The sequence below is a fragment of the Saimiri boliviensis genome, chromosome 1 (assembly GCF_048565385.1).
Source record: "Saimiri boliviensis isolate mSaiBol1 chromosome 1, mSaiBol1.pri, whole genome shotgun sequence".
NCBI lineage: Eukaryota > Metazoa > Chordata > Mammalia > Primates > Cebidae > Saimiri > Saimiri boliviensis.
Genome location: NC_133449.1, coordinates 17,255,929 through 17,271,736, shown reverse-complemented (window position 1 = coordinate 17,271,736; position 15,808 = coordinate 17,255,929). Strand labels below are relative to the sequence as shown.

The 15,808-nt window shown below is 34.3% G+C and overlaps 1 protein-coding gene across 4 annotated transcripts in view; it reads right to left on the bottom strand.

The window, feature by feature from the left end:
• Positions 1 to 2,517: 2,517 nt before the first annotated feature.
• The window catches only part of GEN1 (GEN1 Holliday junction 5' flap endonuclease), a 29,317-nt gene continuing 16,026 nt past the window's right edge, over positions 2,518 to 15,808 (bottom strand). For all 4 annotated transcript variants that reach the window (XM_003935221.4, XM_074394340.1, XM_074394328.1 and 1 more), the window contains 8 exons: positions 13,426 to 13,517; positions 11,938 to 12,088; positions 11,588 to 11,624; positions 11,421 to 11,501; positions 10,371 to 10,501; positions 6,427 to 6,488; positions 4,402 to 4,545; positions 2,518 to 4,158 (listed from right to left, as the gene is read on the bottom strand). In XM_003935221.4, coding sequence (XP_003935270.1) covers positions 2,837 to 4,158; positions 4,402 to 4,545; positions 6,427 to 6,488; positions 10,371 to 10,501; positions 11,421 to 11,501; positions 11,588 to 11,624; positions 11,938 to 12,088; positions 13,426 to 13,517 — 2,020 coding nt within the window. In that variant the 3' untranslated portion in view covers positions 2,518 to 2,836. The remainder of the gene's footprint in view (positions 4,159 to 4,401; positions 4,546 to 6,426; positions 6,489 to 10,370; positions 10,502 to 11,420; positions 11,502 to 11,587; positions 11,625 to 11,937; positions 12,089 to 13,425; positions 13,518 to 15,808) is intronic.

Sequence of the window (15,808 nt, the reverse complement as noted above, 5' to 3'; positions counted from 1 at the left end):
CAAAACATTGCAATACACTCCTTACAGAGTTGAGATGATACAAGGTTTGTAAATGACCTGGTTAAATGCTTAGCACACAGTAGATGGCATATACACTAGTTTTTCCCCTTCCTCATTCTGGAATTGGGGTTGTTTCCACTTTGTGGCTATTATAAATAATGCAGCTATGGAAATGTGTGCGCAGGTTTTTATGTGGATATATGGTTTCATTTCCCTTGGGTATACACCCTGGAGTGAAATTGCTGGATGATACGGTAACTCTACATTTATGCATGTGAAGAAACACCATACTTTTTCCAAAGTGGCTGTCCCATTTTATATTCCTACCAGCATGTTATGAGAATTTCAATTTTCTCTACATCCTCATCAATACTAGTTATTATCTTTTTGATTGCAGACATTGTATCGGGTGTGAAGTGGTATCTTGTGGTTTTGATTTGCTTTTCCCTGATGACTAATAGTACTGAGAATTTTTAAATGTGCTTATTTGCCATGTATTGTTTCTTCTTTGGAAAAATGCCTGTCATTTTGCTCATTTTAAAGTTGTCTTTTCAAAATTGAGTTATGAGTTCTTTATTTAAGTCCCTCTAAAATACAAGTCCCTTATCACATTTATGATTGGCAAGTATTTTCTCACATTCTGTAAGCTGTCTTTTCACTTTCTTGATGCTGTCATTTCAAGCAAGTTTTTAGTTTTGATGAAGTCCAGTTTGTGTGTTTTCTTTTGTTGCCTATGCTTTTGGTATATTTAAGAAATCCTTGCCTAATTCAAAGTCACAAAGATTTATGTCTATAAAGATTTATGTTTTCTTCTAAGAGTTTTATAGCTTTAGCTCTTACATTTAGGTCTTCGATCCACTTTATTTTTAAATATGAAGTGAAGTAGGAATCAAATGTCATTTTTTTTAATGTGGATAATCCAATAGATCCAAAAGACAGTTGGTTCAGACTGTTTTGTTTTGCTATTGAATTGTCTTGGCACTCTGGTTTAAAATCAACTGACCATAAATGTGAGGGCTTATTTCTGAACTCTCAATTCTATGCCATTGACCTGTATTGACCTATAGATCTACCTTTACACCAGTACAACACATTCTTCACTACTGTCGTTTTGTACACTTAAAATCAGGAGAGTCAAAATTTTTCAAGATTCTTCTTAATAGTCTGTGTTCCTGAAATTTCCATATGAATTTTAGAATCAGAGAAGCAAGCAGCTGGAACTAACGGGAATTACATTTAACCTGTAGATCAGTTTGGGGAGTACTGTCATCTTATTTCTTCTGATTCATGAACATGGAATGTATTTCCATTTATTTAGAGGTGTACAGAAATACAATTGAGGCCGGGTATGGTGGCTCACACTTGTAATCCCAGCACTCTGGGAGGCCGAGGTGGGTGGATCACTTGAAGCCGGAAGTTCATGACTAGCCTGATGACTAGTTCATGATGGCAAAATCACATCTCTACTAAAAATATAAAAATTAGCTGGGCATGGTGGCACATGCCTGTTAATCCCAGTTACTCAGGTGGCTGAGGCACAAGAATCATGTGAACCTGGGAGGCGTAGGTTCCCACGAGCCAAGATGGGGCCACTACATCCCAGTCTGGACCACAGAGCGAGACTCTGTCTCAAAACAAACAAACAAACAAACAAACAACAAACAAACCAAGGATCACTGCACATTGGTCTTGTATTCTGCAACCTTGCTGAACTCACTATCAGTTTTAACAGTTTTCTAGAGGATTCCATAGGATTTTTGATACATACAATCTTGTCATCTGCAGAGACAATTTTCCTTTTTTCTTTTAAATCTGGATGCCTGTCTAGAATTTTTCAGTGCTACCTAAATTAATGCAAGATTTAGTATTTGGTGCTATCAAAGTCAATACTGCATAGATTCAAAATAAAAGGGGGAAAAGTGCCATAGAAGGAAAAAGCAAAAAAAATTAAAAAAAAAAAAAAAAAAAAAAAACACAGCAGGCAAGAAAACTGATTCCCACAGGATTATTAGTTACGTAATCCTGGGCAAGTTTCTAATATTTTTGATTATACATTTGATTTTCCAAATCTTTTTCCAGTTTATATACCTATGAACTTCTGGGGATACATAGGAAGTTACTTTGCTCAGTTTATTCAGCCATTACAAGCATGATTTTTACTAAATATATTGACATCTTCCCTCCTTTTCTATTTTTGTCCCTCAAAAAGGAGATTAAGACACCAAAAGTGGAAAAGCAGACCAAAGGTATCTTCACAATGAGGGAGAATCTAATTCTTAGGAAAGAGTTAAAATCTAACTCTTAGGAAAGAGAGAACCGTGAGAGGCCTTCAAGGTGGAAAAGCACACTAAAGGTATCTTCATAATGAGGGCGAATATAACTCTTAGGAAAGAGAATTATTATGGAAGACCTTGCAAGGCCTTGAAAGAATGCAGAGAATTGTAAAGAATTATCCTCTTGGGAAAAAGCTGGAATTTAAATAAATACTTTAGAGGCTTGTGGAAGAAAAAGCAATAGTGAGCAAACAGATGAAGCGTTTACTCTGTCAAGTACCATACTAGTATTTTAAAACTACAATTAAGGAAGAGCAAGGACAGAAGACAAAAATATGTTTTAAAAATATACATTATCTGAAGTTTTCAATACAAAGGATCTTTTAAAACCGGTTTTAGGTAACATTTTAAAAATTACAATTTTGATTAAAATGGCAACTGTTTCATGACATACAGAAAACCACATTAAATTTTTACCGTGCATTAACTAGGTATCTAGAGACCTCCGTTTCTGCTGTTGCTGATAGCACTAAAATAGTAAGTTATACTTAAGTGTTTTAAATTCAAGTGCTTTGGAATCTTAGTTTTAATCTCTGGCGTAAAGGAAGAGGACTATCCAAACAAGTACCAGAGTTGTTTTCTTTATGACACTGTAGAGAACTCAGAGAACTTTTTGCTGAATCTGGGAAACAGCTTTCTTCATTCTCAGCTGTTTTATAAGCTCTGACACACTGTTCAGTTTCTTTAATGTGTATTTTAGGGATACTCAACTTGTTGCGGCCACTTTCTTTGAACTGGGATGAATTACGCTTTTGAGAACTGTGCTTCATTCTTTGAGTTGTGTACTCAGCTCTTCCAAACACTGGAGCACTTTCTTCATCAGAGGAATGTCTGTCAAGGCAAACACTCTTCTTCATTAAAATTTTCTGAGTGGTCTGCATATCAATTTTTCTACTATGATCTAATGCAGCATTTGGTGATCTAATTCTAACGCTGCAGGTCTTTTCCGTTGTGTTATTGACAGAATAAGGTACAGAAGTATAGACTTTATAGTTTTTTTGAAGCAGCTCATCTTCTTTTAGAACTTTGGAGTCTCCAGATTCATTCTGCAAGGGAATTCCCGGAAGATCCTTTGAAAAATGTGATGCACAATCAGAACCACTGTTAGCAGTACAATATTCTTTCACACTAAGTTTGGACAAAGTTTTCAGGTTGACATCTGGTTGCAGATTATCCTGAGGATATAATGATTTTATAAATATTCGTTCCTTTAAAGGCAAATCCTGAAGACATAAATCAGTAATGCCAGAAAGCAGATGCTCTTCAGAACTAATTATATCAGAATCCTCATCCAATACTTTATTTATATTTGCAGTGTACCTTTCTGATTCACATGGCAGTTGTTCTCGGGTATTTTCAAAGCCACCAGGGATAGCTGATAGCTCTGATTCAACTTCTGATTTCAAACCTTGAGAGAAGGTATTCCTTTGAATCTCTGGAGAATTACTAAAAGAAGTACCTTCCCAATCAATGGTGCTCAAGTGGAGATCGGTAATCATGGATATATTATGACACGACGTCCCAGGTTGACTAGATTCTGAAATTAGAGACTCAGTGACAGCCTTAATTTGCTGTATAGCCAAAGGTCTTGAAGAAGACATGAATTGTTCTTGTGCATTCAAACATGGAGCATTTTTAGGTAAAAGCAAGCTGTGCAATGAGGCAGAAATAGATTCCTGTGGTAACGTAGGTTCAGGTGAAATTCCCAAATTTAACTTGGAATTCTGCTTGTGAAAGATTTCACTTGTGGGTTTTAAAGTCATGAGTGACTGAAAGCTCATTACATCATCTGGTTCTGGCAAATTGTTTTCTTTAGGCTTAATACCTGGAAAAAAAAAAAATATATATATATATATATATATATATATATATATAGACAGAGCAGAATGATTTATTCCTGGCTTTTCGGCTTTAAAAGAAAAGTACCTGAAGACAAGAAGGAATACAGTTCTTGACTCTTGATTTTATAGATTCTTCAGTATAATTTAGACAGAATAGATTCAAACAGAAGAGGTGACTCCTATAACATTTGCATGTGGCATAAATAGCTATCAAACCCAAAACTTACTTTTTTGTTTCTTCCCTTTAATTTCTAATTTTTGTTTTTGGTAAATAGCAACGATCTCAGGATAGGCTGCTTCAAACAATGCTTCTTCTTCAATTGTTAGTAGAGCAAATTCTCCATGTTGTTTATCTTCCATTGCATAATGTTCTAAAATATTTAAAATACAGCAAAGCATCCTTAATTACACATTTTAAAAAATTCAGTATTTCCATGTAATTAAGTTTACCAGGTAAAATAAGTTATTCACAAACGGAATATTCCCTGCAAATCTTGCTTTATAACACCTAGATTCTAACAATCTGTTGATAGTAGTACAAAATGTATTTATTTATGTTTTGCCTGGTAAGAGCTGGAAGGAGATTCTTCCTAAATTAGAATTTTAAATCCTCTTTATTTCAGAGATAGTAGCAGCAGCTGAAAGAATACTTTGTTTAGAAAGGTTGGTTGGTTTAATTCAGTTAAGTAAGTGTTAAAATTTCAGGTAAGAATAAAATAATTTCCTAAAACTCAACATCAGCTTTCTTTAGTGATGACTTCTGAAATGAACACAATTGAAAGGGTCATCAAAAGTATTACTACTTTTTAGGCTGGGTGCAGTGGCTCACGCCTGTACTCCCAGCACTTTTGGAGGCCAAGGAGGGTGGAACACCCGAGGTCAGGTGTTCGAGACCAGCCTGGCTAACATGGTGAAGCCCCATCTCTACAAAAAATACAAAAATCAGCCAGGTGTGGTGGCAGGTGCCTATAATTCCAGCTACTTGGGAGGCTGAGGCAGAAGAATCACTTGAACTCAGGAGGCAAAGATGGCAGTGAGTCGAGATGGTACCAGTGCACTCTCCAGCCTGGGCGACAGAGTGAGACTCTGTCTCAAAAAAAAAAAAAAAAGTATTACTACCTTCCAGATTGGTTTCAGAGGATATCACTGTCTCAAGCCCAAACAATTGGTTTCAGAGGATATCACTCTCTCAAGCCCACTAACTGGACTTACAAGCAATTAATAAATGAAAATTAAAATGTTCATATGTAAATTTACAATACAGTGTATATATAAACAGTGCACTAGATTCTTATGTTTATTTTGTATGTGGGCAAAACCACAAAATAAGCCAAATTATAAAGAAATGCTGATAAGTTTAAAGCAGAAACAAAGAAAGTAAGTAATCTTAAACTAGCCTGAGGTACATTTTCTCCCATAATAACTCCCACAAGGATCAGTGAAAATGAGTTTGTGATCCTCAGTTCTTGACAGGAAAAATGCATTGCCAAACTGAATTAATATCATGTTCTTTCCTGAAAATATACTAGTTGGTGTAACTGTTCCTAAATACTTTCGAAAATTATTCAGCATTCTATTTTCCTCGAATTGCTTGGAATGGTTTATCTAATTGTTTATAATATCATTCTTCAACGTTACCTACAGCTTAAAGTTTCACTGGACAAATCTATTCTCTCAAATATGATCATACAATCTAATTTCAAAGCCAAACAGAAATCAACTTGGTGTCATTTTCCATTTTAAAGTATCTGTGTTTCACTATCTCCAGTTTGGGAGCTAATTCAGAGTTCACTGTATTTCCGTCTATAGCAAAAGTAAGAATAATTTGACAATGAAAAATTCCCAATGAAAACTAAGCAGGGTAATAAAAGGAAAGGAAGTGTACCTCAGGGGCTATTCTACCAATCTTAATTTTTTCAGATATAATACACATGAAACTGAATGACCATATTATTTGTAAAAGCATTTATTTGAGAAATATAAATAAAAACTATTTCAGTATTACTTCCTTTAATATTACAAAAGAAAAGTGAAATTAAGACATTACAATAAAATCAAAGTTTATCATATTTACTATTAGTCAAAACCTATCTAAAATAATACAGGCAAACTGAAATCAATCTGTGGTGCATGTAATGGGTTTCATCTTTATTTTTCACACACATGTTGAATACATATACATATACAATATTTACTAGACATAAATGGTCAAATGTTATAAATGGAGCATTTTGCTTAAAGTGAATACATACCAGGCTTTTCCCATTCTATTTCAAAACAATGAACTCCATTTCTGATTCGGGTCTTAACAATTCTGAAAAATAAATTCATTTAATGAAGCATTAATTGCATAAATTATTTGGAAATTTTCAATTTGTAACCTGAATAATTTCCGTAGATTTTTTTTTCCAGGTAAAAATATTTTAAGGAATTACTGCCTAGTTATTCCTTTGACTAGTTATTTAAAAGATAATATTGTTAGGTACATAGAGTTTATTATTGTTAGATATTCTAGGTAGGTTGTTCCTTTCCTTATTATTCAATGTTACTCATCTCCACAATAATGACTTTTGTTTTAAAGTTTGTTATATTACTTTGATAAGTACAGTGTTTGCCTACTAAGCCTTCTTAAATCTTTTATTTTCAAGCTCTGTATTATTCTACATGTACCTTATAAGCTGAATATTGCTGAATTTTATTTACTTATCCAATATAATCTGTCTTTAAATAGGTGAGATTAATCTGCTTACATTATTTGTGATTCCTGAGATAGCTGCTGGATTTATTCATGCATCTTATTTTGTGTTTCCTGTCACCAGCTTTTTCTCTGCTACTTCTACCTTCCTTCTTCCAGTATTCTTTTGGTTTGATAGTTTGACTTTCTTATTTTAATTGTGCTGGTTTGAAAGGTATTTTATTTCTAGCAGGTACTAAGTGTTTGAATGCATACTTTGGGATTTTTGGCTTATCATCATCAGCATCATGTATTAATCATTAAACATTATACAAATATTTACATACACTTTTTCCTAGTCAGTTTATTAAATTATCCAAATATATTTTAATCAACTCCTGAGCTGAACACTTTCTTGTAATTTACATCTTCCCTTTGTGTTCATTTTTCTTTTCTTGCTGAAGTATATCCTTTAACAACACTTAAAAACAATCATTATGTTTTGTTTGTTTTGTTTTGAGCCTTGCTCTATTTGCCCAGGCTGGAGTGCAGTGGTGCCATCTCAGCTCACTGTAACCTCTGCCTCTTTAGTTCAAGAGATTCTCGTGCCTCAGCCTCCCAGGTAGATGAGATTATGATGCCCAGCTAATGTTTTATATTTGCAGTAGGGGGGTGGTTTCGCTATGTTGGCCAGACTGATCTAGAACCCCTGGTCTCAGGTGATCCACCTGCTTGGCCTCCCAAAGTGATCAGATTATAGGGGTGAGCCACCATCCCAGCCCTTTAACAGCACTTTTAAGGAAAGTTTATGAGTGGTAAACTCTCTTAGTCTTCATGTTTAAAAATGCTTTTTCTATGAATAATGTTTTAATGATTTCAAGGTTGTAAATTATTTTTACTTGGTACTTTGAAACATCACTCCTGCATCTTCTGTCATCTATTACTGTTATCAAAGATGTGTGCTACCAGATGGTTTATCTTTTTTCTTTGCTAATTCCCAGCAAACTTTATTCTGAAAAATGTCAAACCTTCATAAAGGTTATAAAAATAGTACAATGAATACTCACATAATTGTACTGAGATTCAATTGTTAACATTTTACCTTATTTGCTTTCTTCATTTGCAAGTTAGCTGCAAACATGTCTCATGGCACATCACCCCTACAGCCTGTCTATGTAGAGTATTTTCCTACATTGCCACAAACAACTATCACACTCTGAAAGCTTAACACTGATACAATACACAGACCATATTCAAATTTCCCCGATTGTCCTAAAAAAAGGTCCTTTACGACTTAAAAACAATTCAGAATTCAATCAGGATCAACATTTTTCTCGAATTGTGTTGTCTCTTTATTTTAATCCAGAAACTCTCTATATTTTTTTGTTTTAGTTTTGAAGAGTCCAGGATAATAGCTCCACAGGATGTTCCTCACTTGGATTCATTAGATTGTTTTCTCATAATTAGATTCAGATTATACTTTTTTTTTTTTTTGGAGACAGGGTCTCACTCTGTCACCCAGGTTGGAATGCAGTGGTGCAATCTCAGCTCACTGTAAACTCCACCTCCCCGGCTCAAGCAATCCTCCCAACTCAGCCTTCCAAGTAGCTGGGATCACAGGTGCTCTCCACCACGCCTGGCTAATTTTTTGTATTTTTGGAAGAGATGGGTCTTGAACTCCTGAGCTTAGTCAATCCACCGGCCTCAGCCTCCCAAAGTACTGGGATTACAGGTATGAGCCACCACGCCCTGCCTAGATCAAACTTTTTGGGCAAAAATATTATATGATAATGTGGTATCTTTCTCAGTTTAACATATTAGAAAGCACATGATATCAGTCTATAGTCCTTTTATTGGTAATTAATCATCTGGTTAAACTGATGTTCACTGGATTTCTCCATTTATGAAGATTTCATTTTTCCTTTGTAATTAATCTGTTGAGTGGTATTTGAGATTGTGTCTATTCTTTCTCTCCAGCAATCTTTCATCTAATGGTTTTAACATCCATTGATTATTGCTGCCTCATTGGTTTGGTACTTTTTAAGATATTCCTTTTATCCTTGATGTCTGCAATATGCCTTGCGTATTTTATCTATTGTGCTTTAATTTGGAGTATAACTTTATCTGTCTTAAATTTTGGAAAACTCTGAGAGATGATTTCTTCAAAAATTACTTTTCCACCTTTTCTTTTATTAGCTTCTAGGAATTAATTCAAAACTACTCTTAAGCATTTTTCATATGAGAGTCTTTGAGATTATTTCTGTGTGACTTGATTAATGCTTTCTTCCAAATCACTAATTCTTTTTAACCAAGTTCAGCCTAGAGTCCCCTTTATTGCTTTTTATTTCAGCAACTATTTTTAAGCTTTCTAATCGTTCACTTTTTTTTTTTTTTTTTTTGAGATGGAGTTTCGCTCTTGTTACCCAGGCTGGAGTGCAATGGTGCAATCTCGGCTCACCGCAACCTCCGCCTCCTGGGTTCAGGCAATTCTCCTGCCGCCTCCTAAGTAGCTGGGATTACAGGCACGCGCCACCATGCCCAGCTAGTTTTTTGTATTTTTAGTAGAGACGGGGTTTCACCATGTTGACCAGGATGGTCTCGATCTCTTGACCTCATGATCTACCCGCCTCGGCCTCCCAAAGTGCTGGGATTACAGGCATGAGCCACCGCGCCCGGCCTAATCGTTCACTTTTAATATCCATCTATTTATACCCACTTTTATAATTTTGCCTTCTGTTGCTTATAAAAATATGTCTTCATCTTTCTGAGGACTCTAGCATTCTGAAAGGCTAACTACCCCCAAGCCCTGTACAAAACCGTTGTCAGACTGCTTTAAAACTTAATCTGAGGTGAATTCATGATCCAACTGTTGATTTTTAAAATATTACATTTCTTCATATGTTAAGTTTTCTTCTTCAGTTCTTTTACATTTTATCTGTCTTCATTTTTATCTCTCTAGTCTTTTTTGAGTAATTTCCAGTAGGCTTTCTGGCCTTCAGGCAGCATTTGGTTAGTTTTTTATTGTCTACCCCACCCTCTAATCTCCTAATAGAAACAGAGAAATTACACCCTAGCTACTGGGTTTCAAGAAATAAGCCTGACTCCACCAATGCCTTGCACTTTTGGTCCCTGTTTTATTTTTTACATTGTAGAGATTTACCTCCTGGGTGATACTGCTGCTTCTAGACTTAAGGCTCTGCCAAACCAGTTTTAGTTCCCACATTCCCTTTACATTTTTGTTCCTTTCCTGGTCCATTGAAATAGCTGTCTTATAAAGCCTGGCTATATCCTTTCGTGTTTGTTTCTCTTTATAATCTATTATTACTATGTGTTTGAAGTAGAAACGTATGATCAAGCATGACTTACTATGTTGTCCAGACTGTAAGTCCTGAGTAAGTTTTTAATATTCCAAGAGGCCTTTCCTCCACCTTTACAAAAATGAGCTTAAAGATATTAAAAATATTTTAATTATAAGAGATTCAAGTGAAAACACAGTCTTCACCATTCAGTTCTTTACATTACCGAATTGGCTGTAGTTGATTAGAGTGCCTTCTACCAAGCTTTCTTTCTGTCATGTCATAACGGGTCAAAAGTACCAGCAACTTCTCACATGCATAGTGATTGGGCCACTCCATTTTTTCAAGAGTGAATCTCTGTACACATAATAAAAATAAAACAATATTTTGTTATCTCTTGGAGACAGATAGCACTCCCAGGTGATATTAATAAATTTCCTTTAGAATTAACATTAATTAAAGTAGCATCAATGAGAATATTCTGAGAAAAAAGAATGAGCCTCCCAAGGAAGAATCATTGTTGCATAATGATTAAGAGTGAGGGCTCTCGATTTGAATGCCAGGATGGTATTTCTTAGATGTTGGGTAACTTACTTAACCTTTCTTAGCCTCAGTTTTACCATCTATAATGTGAAAATATTATAAATCCAGCTTACGGATTATAAAGATTGAGATTACATGTAATGTGTTAAAACAGCAAATTTAAACGTCTAATAACTGTTGGCTGCCATTATCAATGTGGCTGTCATTATTAACACTTCTTAAGTACCCAGCAGTTACAATTTATTGAGTCACCCTATGTCCCTAGCCTCTATATTAGGAGTTATTATAAATAATCTCATTTAATTCTCATGGTGACTTCAAGAGATAAGAATATTATTTCTATTTTGAGAATAATACATAGATAGGGTTACGGAATATGGTTCAAATTTAAATTTAGGTCATTAATTTCAGATCTCAATTTTTGGAAAAGAATAACATACTTGATCTTGACATTCTCTGGTTATTAGACCCTCTTCCCCACAAATATCCCTGGATGTAATATATCCATATATACTAACTAAGGCATCCTCCAATAGCATAACTGTACTTCATCTTACAGTGTGCAAAGTACGGCCATTTATGGGAAATCAGAGATTAGAAATAAATGCTGAAAAAATGTAAGAGCTGCCTGTTTTAATTTTAAACCTCCTTCAGACCAATCAGAGTAAACATCTGTTCCTATCTTTCCAGCATATAACTTCATATGGTAAAGCAAGAATTTATTTTCAGATACCTGAAACAATAACAAATCAGGTCTTTGGTACCTGATAACCTTCACCAATTTATCCTTGTTTAAAAGGAATTCTTGAATAACCTAGCAAGAAAAAAGAAAATACGAATTGAGACCTAAACTTATAAGAAAGTTTCTAAAATAAGTACAGTTGAATTACCGGATATTACCTCTTGGAAGGGAAATCCCTCACAACCACAAGCTTTCCTGAAAAAAAAAAAAATTATATACATGTTATTACTATAATAAGATAATTTTAGACTGTGAAATCATCTCAGCCAATCTTCTCCCATTTAATAAATGTGAATGTACAGTATCTCAAACAATCAAGCTTCTCTTTGAATAACTATTACATTACTATCTCCTGGGTTAGCTAAATTTTTGAAAAGAAATCAGAAAAAACTTGTTAAACATGTGACTAATCTAAACACATGGGGAAAGATTATGTGGAAATAATTCAACCGAAGACATGTGTATAGGTCATGCCAGGAAAAAGCATAGGTTTTTTTAAAAAACTTACTTTTTAATATTGTTCTCTACTTCACTGAGTTGCCTATCATGTTCTGTACGGTGCCACTCACAAGGGCAGCAGTATTCATAATCGTGTGGCTCACAATATTTATCACTTTTACATAATCTGCAACCATTACGTTCGTGATCCTTAGGGGAACCTTTATGGAGACCCAAAAAAAAAAGTATATGTTTTGCTTTTTAGAATTATTTTCTACATACATTTTTTTTGCCTGTATCCAAATTTTCAAAAATTAATATTGCCTAGTGCACTACCTAGCATATAGAAGGGTTTCAATACATTTAGGTGGAATAGAGTAATAGACACCATAGTAATTCTTGGGCTCAAGCAGATCTTGAGCTATTACTATCACATGACACTTTAGAAAAAATTATTCAAAAATTATTCTTCGGAGTGTTTAGTTAGACACTTGAAATTGTACATTTACAATAATCAGCAACAGAAAACTTTCTGGTTTAAGTGGAAGCTACATGCAAAATAGTAGAATGTAATTATTGGCAAAAAATATTATTTACTTAATAGAACAGCTCTAATAGAATAGTTTCTTTAATGAGTCTATCAAAAGAATATGGCAGTTAATTACCTCTGCTAGTGTCTAGCTCTCAGTTAGTTATTTTTAAACTATCCTTGGAACATGAACAAATGATGACTGCGGCACGGGTGTAGAAATTTAATTCCCTTTAAAAGGAAAGTGTGATTACTTTCAACATTGTCTTAAGAATATGGAAGAACATACATACTTGCTATGACCTCAAATTTTCATTTATAAGTTATCAAAAAACTATACAATAGCATCTTATTTATAAAAAACATTTATTTTCTTCCATGATTTTATCTATATTTTAATAATAAAAATACATTAAGACAAACAGATACAGCAGAATTTCTTTTTTGACAGACGAGCTAACATGATATCCTAATCTCTTTTGGGAATTAAAGGCCTTTCTCATCCAGTACATGCTCACCTTTTTTTTCAAACCAAGACTAATGAAGAAGATCTAAGCTATTTTCAATAATGGTGAACATGTAATAGAAATTAGTTTTGTCACTGTCTTCACACACAATTAAAATGTATTACAGAACAATGAATAATCATTTAAGTATATAAACATAAATCACAAATATATTAACAAATGGTACCAGTTCTATTTTCCCTTCAGACTTAGTACATTTTTTTTTTAAATGGATTTCTATATTGAAAATATAATTTTAAGATCTAAGTAATTTGGCATTGTAGTTTGAAACTGTACTTATCCTACATTTGTCATCTACATCACATTACTCCTTTTCAATAAACACGTACTGAATACTATGTGTATGTAACAAAACTCCTGACTCTAAGAAATTGCCAGTCTATGGCAATTTCTTGTAAAATCCTTCAAAGTATTATTAATATTGGTATGCAAAAAGTACTATGTAAACAAGAATTAAAACATGGGTATCAGATATGAATAACCATTCCCCATGTCTCCTTACCTGGATGAGAACATACAGAACAATGAGCCAGTTTTTTAGTGACTAGCAGTTGTGGACTAGAGTTACAAGATGTTTCATTCCACCGATTAAACCTTTAATAGAAAATGGTTTTTAAAAAAGGAAAAATAACGAGGTCACAAAAATAGTGTGTTCTCAAATATTAGGCTGATCTATTCCCTTTCACCTACCTAATTATTTTCCCTTTGTTGGTTGATAAAGTTGCTGGACTAGCATGGGAAAACCCTCAGTTACCAGATTTAAATGTGGCCCCATGGCCCAAGGCCCAAGGACAGACAGTAGAACTGCAAGACAGGAGAGAGAGTATGTGTGTGTGTATCTATATGTCTGTAACCCTCTCTCTCTAATATATACATACACATATATAGATATATATAGATATAGATATATAGATATAGATAGAGATAGAGATATCTCCAAACTTTTTAAGAATCTTAAGTTAGGCAGCAATATGTGAGTAGACTGATTTGTAACTGTCTCCTTTTGATTTCTTCTCTGTGTGCCAGAGTACAAAACAGATACTTCTTTTTTTTTTCTTTTTTTTTGAGATGGCGTCTCACTCTGTCACCCAGGCTGGAGGGCAATGGCGTGATCTTGGTTCACTACAACTCTGCCTCCCAGGTTTAAGCAATTCTCTTGCCTGGATATTTCTTTATATCAGAAAGAAGGGTTAAAGAGTAATATATAAATATATAATTTGTTTAACATATAAAATTAAACAAAACATTAATCTTCTGGGTGAAAACTGTGTCAAAAAGCTAAATCATCTTAAATGATCAAGAGCAAAACATGACCTGCTTCATAAAAGATTTTAAAAAAAATGTATATTACTATAAAGATTTCTACTAAATAAAAGTTAATTTCATTTTTGACTAAAGTTCCAGGTTAACATAAAACCAGAAAGGGTATGGTTAGGTATTGATCATAAAACATATGAGTTCTGAATTACGTTCCTCTACCTACAAAAGTTGAAGTTTTTATGAAAAGCTAAATTATCTCTTCAGCTCATTGTATAGTACAGTATCTGGTTCTTAAGGTTACTATTTAGCTTCTGGAATTTCTAACTCATTTACTACAAAGACCAAATACAAGCCTGTTAAAAATTAGCATTAACTGCTTTCAGATAACGAATAGCAATTTAAAAATTAAAAATAACTGGGGGGAAAAGTCAGTCTAATAAAATAGAATAGATAATTTATAAAAGAAATGTAATTTTATTATTTTCAAGTGTCAACAGTGCTTATTTGATGAAACTGTTTCAGTAAGAATGGTTTTGAGTTAGCCACATGTTATATTCACTTGCTTTTTCTATTATTTTTTACAATTCTCAAATGATTCCTTAACTCACCCCCATGCCAAAGTATACCTTTTCTTTCTTGCTTTGGCACAGTAATAATTGATGTCAATAATAGATTTACTGAAGTCTTGGATTTATCAATAGTTTTACAGATAAAAGAGAAGTCTTATAGGAAAGAGTAGAGTAATTTGACGTATTTTTCTTTTTTTTTTTTTTTATTGCATTTTAGGTTTTGGGGTACATGTGATGAACATGCAAGATTGTTGCATAGGTACACACATGGCAGTGTGCTTTGCTGCCTTCCGTCCCCTCACCTGTATCTGTCATTTCTCCCCATGCTATCTCTTCCCACCTCCCCACCCCCCCGCCCCTGCCCCATTTCCCCCCAACGGACCCCAGTGTGTAGTGCTCCCCTCCCTGTGTCCATGTGTTCTCATTGTTCAACACCCGCCTATGAGCGAGAATATACGGTGTTTGATTAATTTGACGTATTTTTCATGGTCATTCCTTTTTCATTTTTACCTCTTAGCATTTCTTTTCAGGCACATGCCATCTTGAACCTGCTGGAGTCTAAGACTGTTTTAAGTTTCCCGGTGTCCTAGTTCCTTTCTTTTGATTCTATACTGATCATCATTAATATTAATTTTTATAAAGCATTGCTTTCATCAGTAAATATAATTCATGTGTGTTTCATACAGTAAGTAGCACAGGTTGTTAACTTCTATATAATTTGCATCTTGTTCTCAATCCTCAAACTGTAGAGACTAAATGAATTAATGTTATTATTAAATATGTAGCTATAGGGAGGCCGAGGCGGGTGGATCATGAGGTCGAGAGATTGAGACCATCCTGGTCAACATGGTGAAACCCCGTCTCTACTAAAAATACAAAAAATTAGCTGGGCATGGTGGCGCGTGCCTGTAATCCCAGCTACTCAGGAGGCTGAGGCAGGAGAATTGCCTCAACCCAGGAGGCGGAGGTTGCTGTGAGCTGAGATCGCGCCATTGCACTCCAGCCTGGGTAACAAGAGCGAAACTCCGTCTCAAAAAAAAAAAAAAAAAAAAAAAA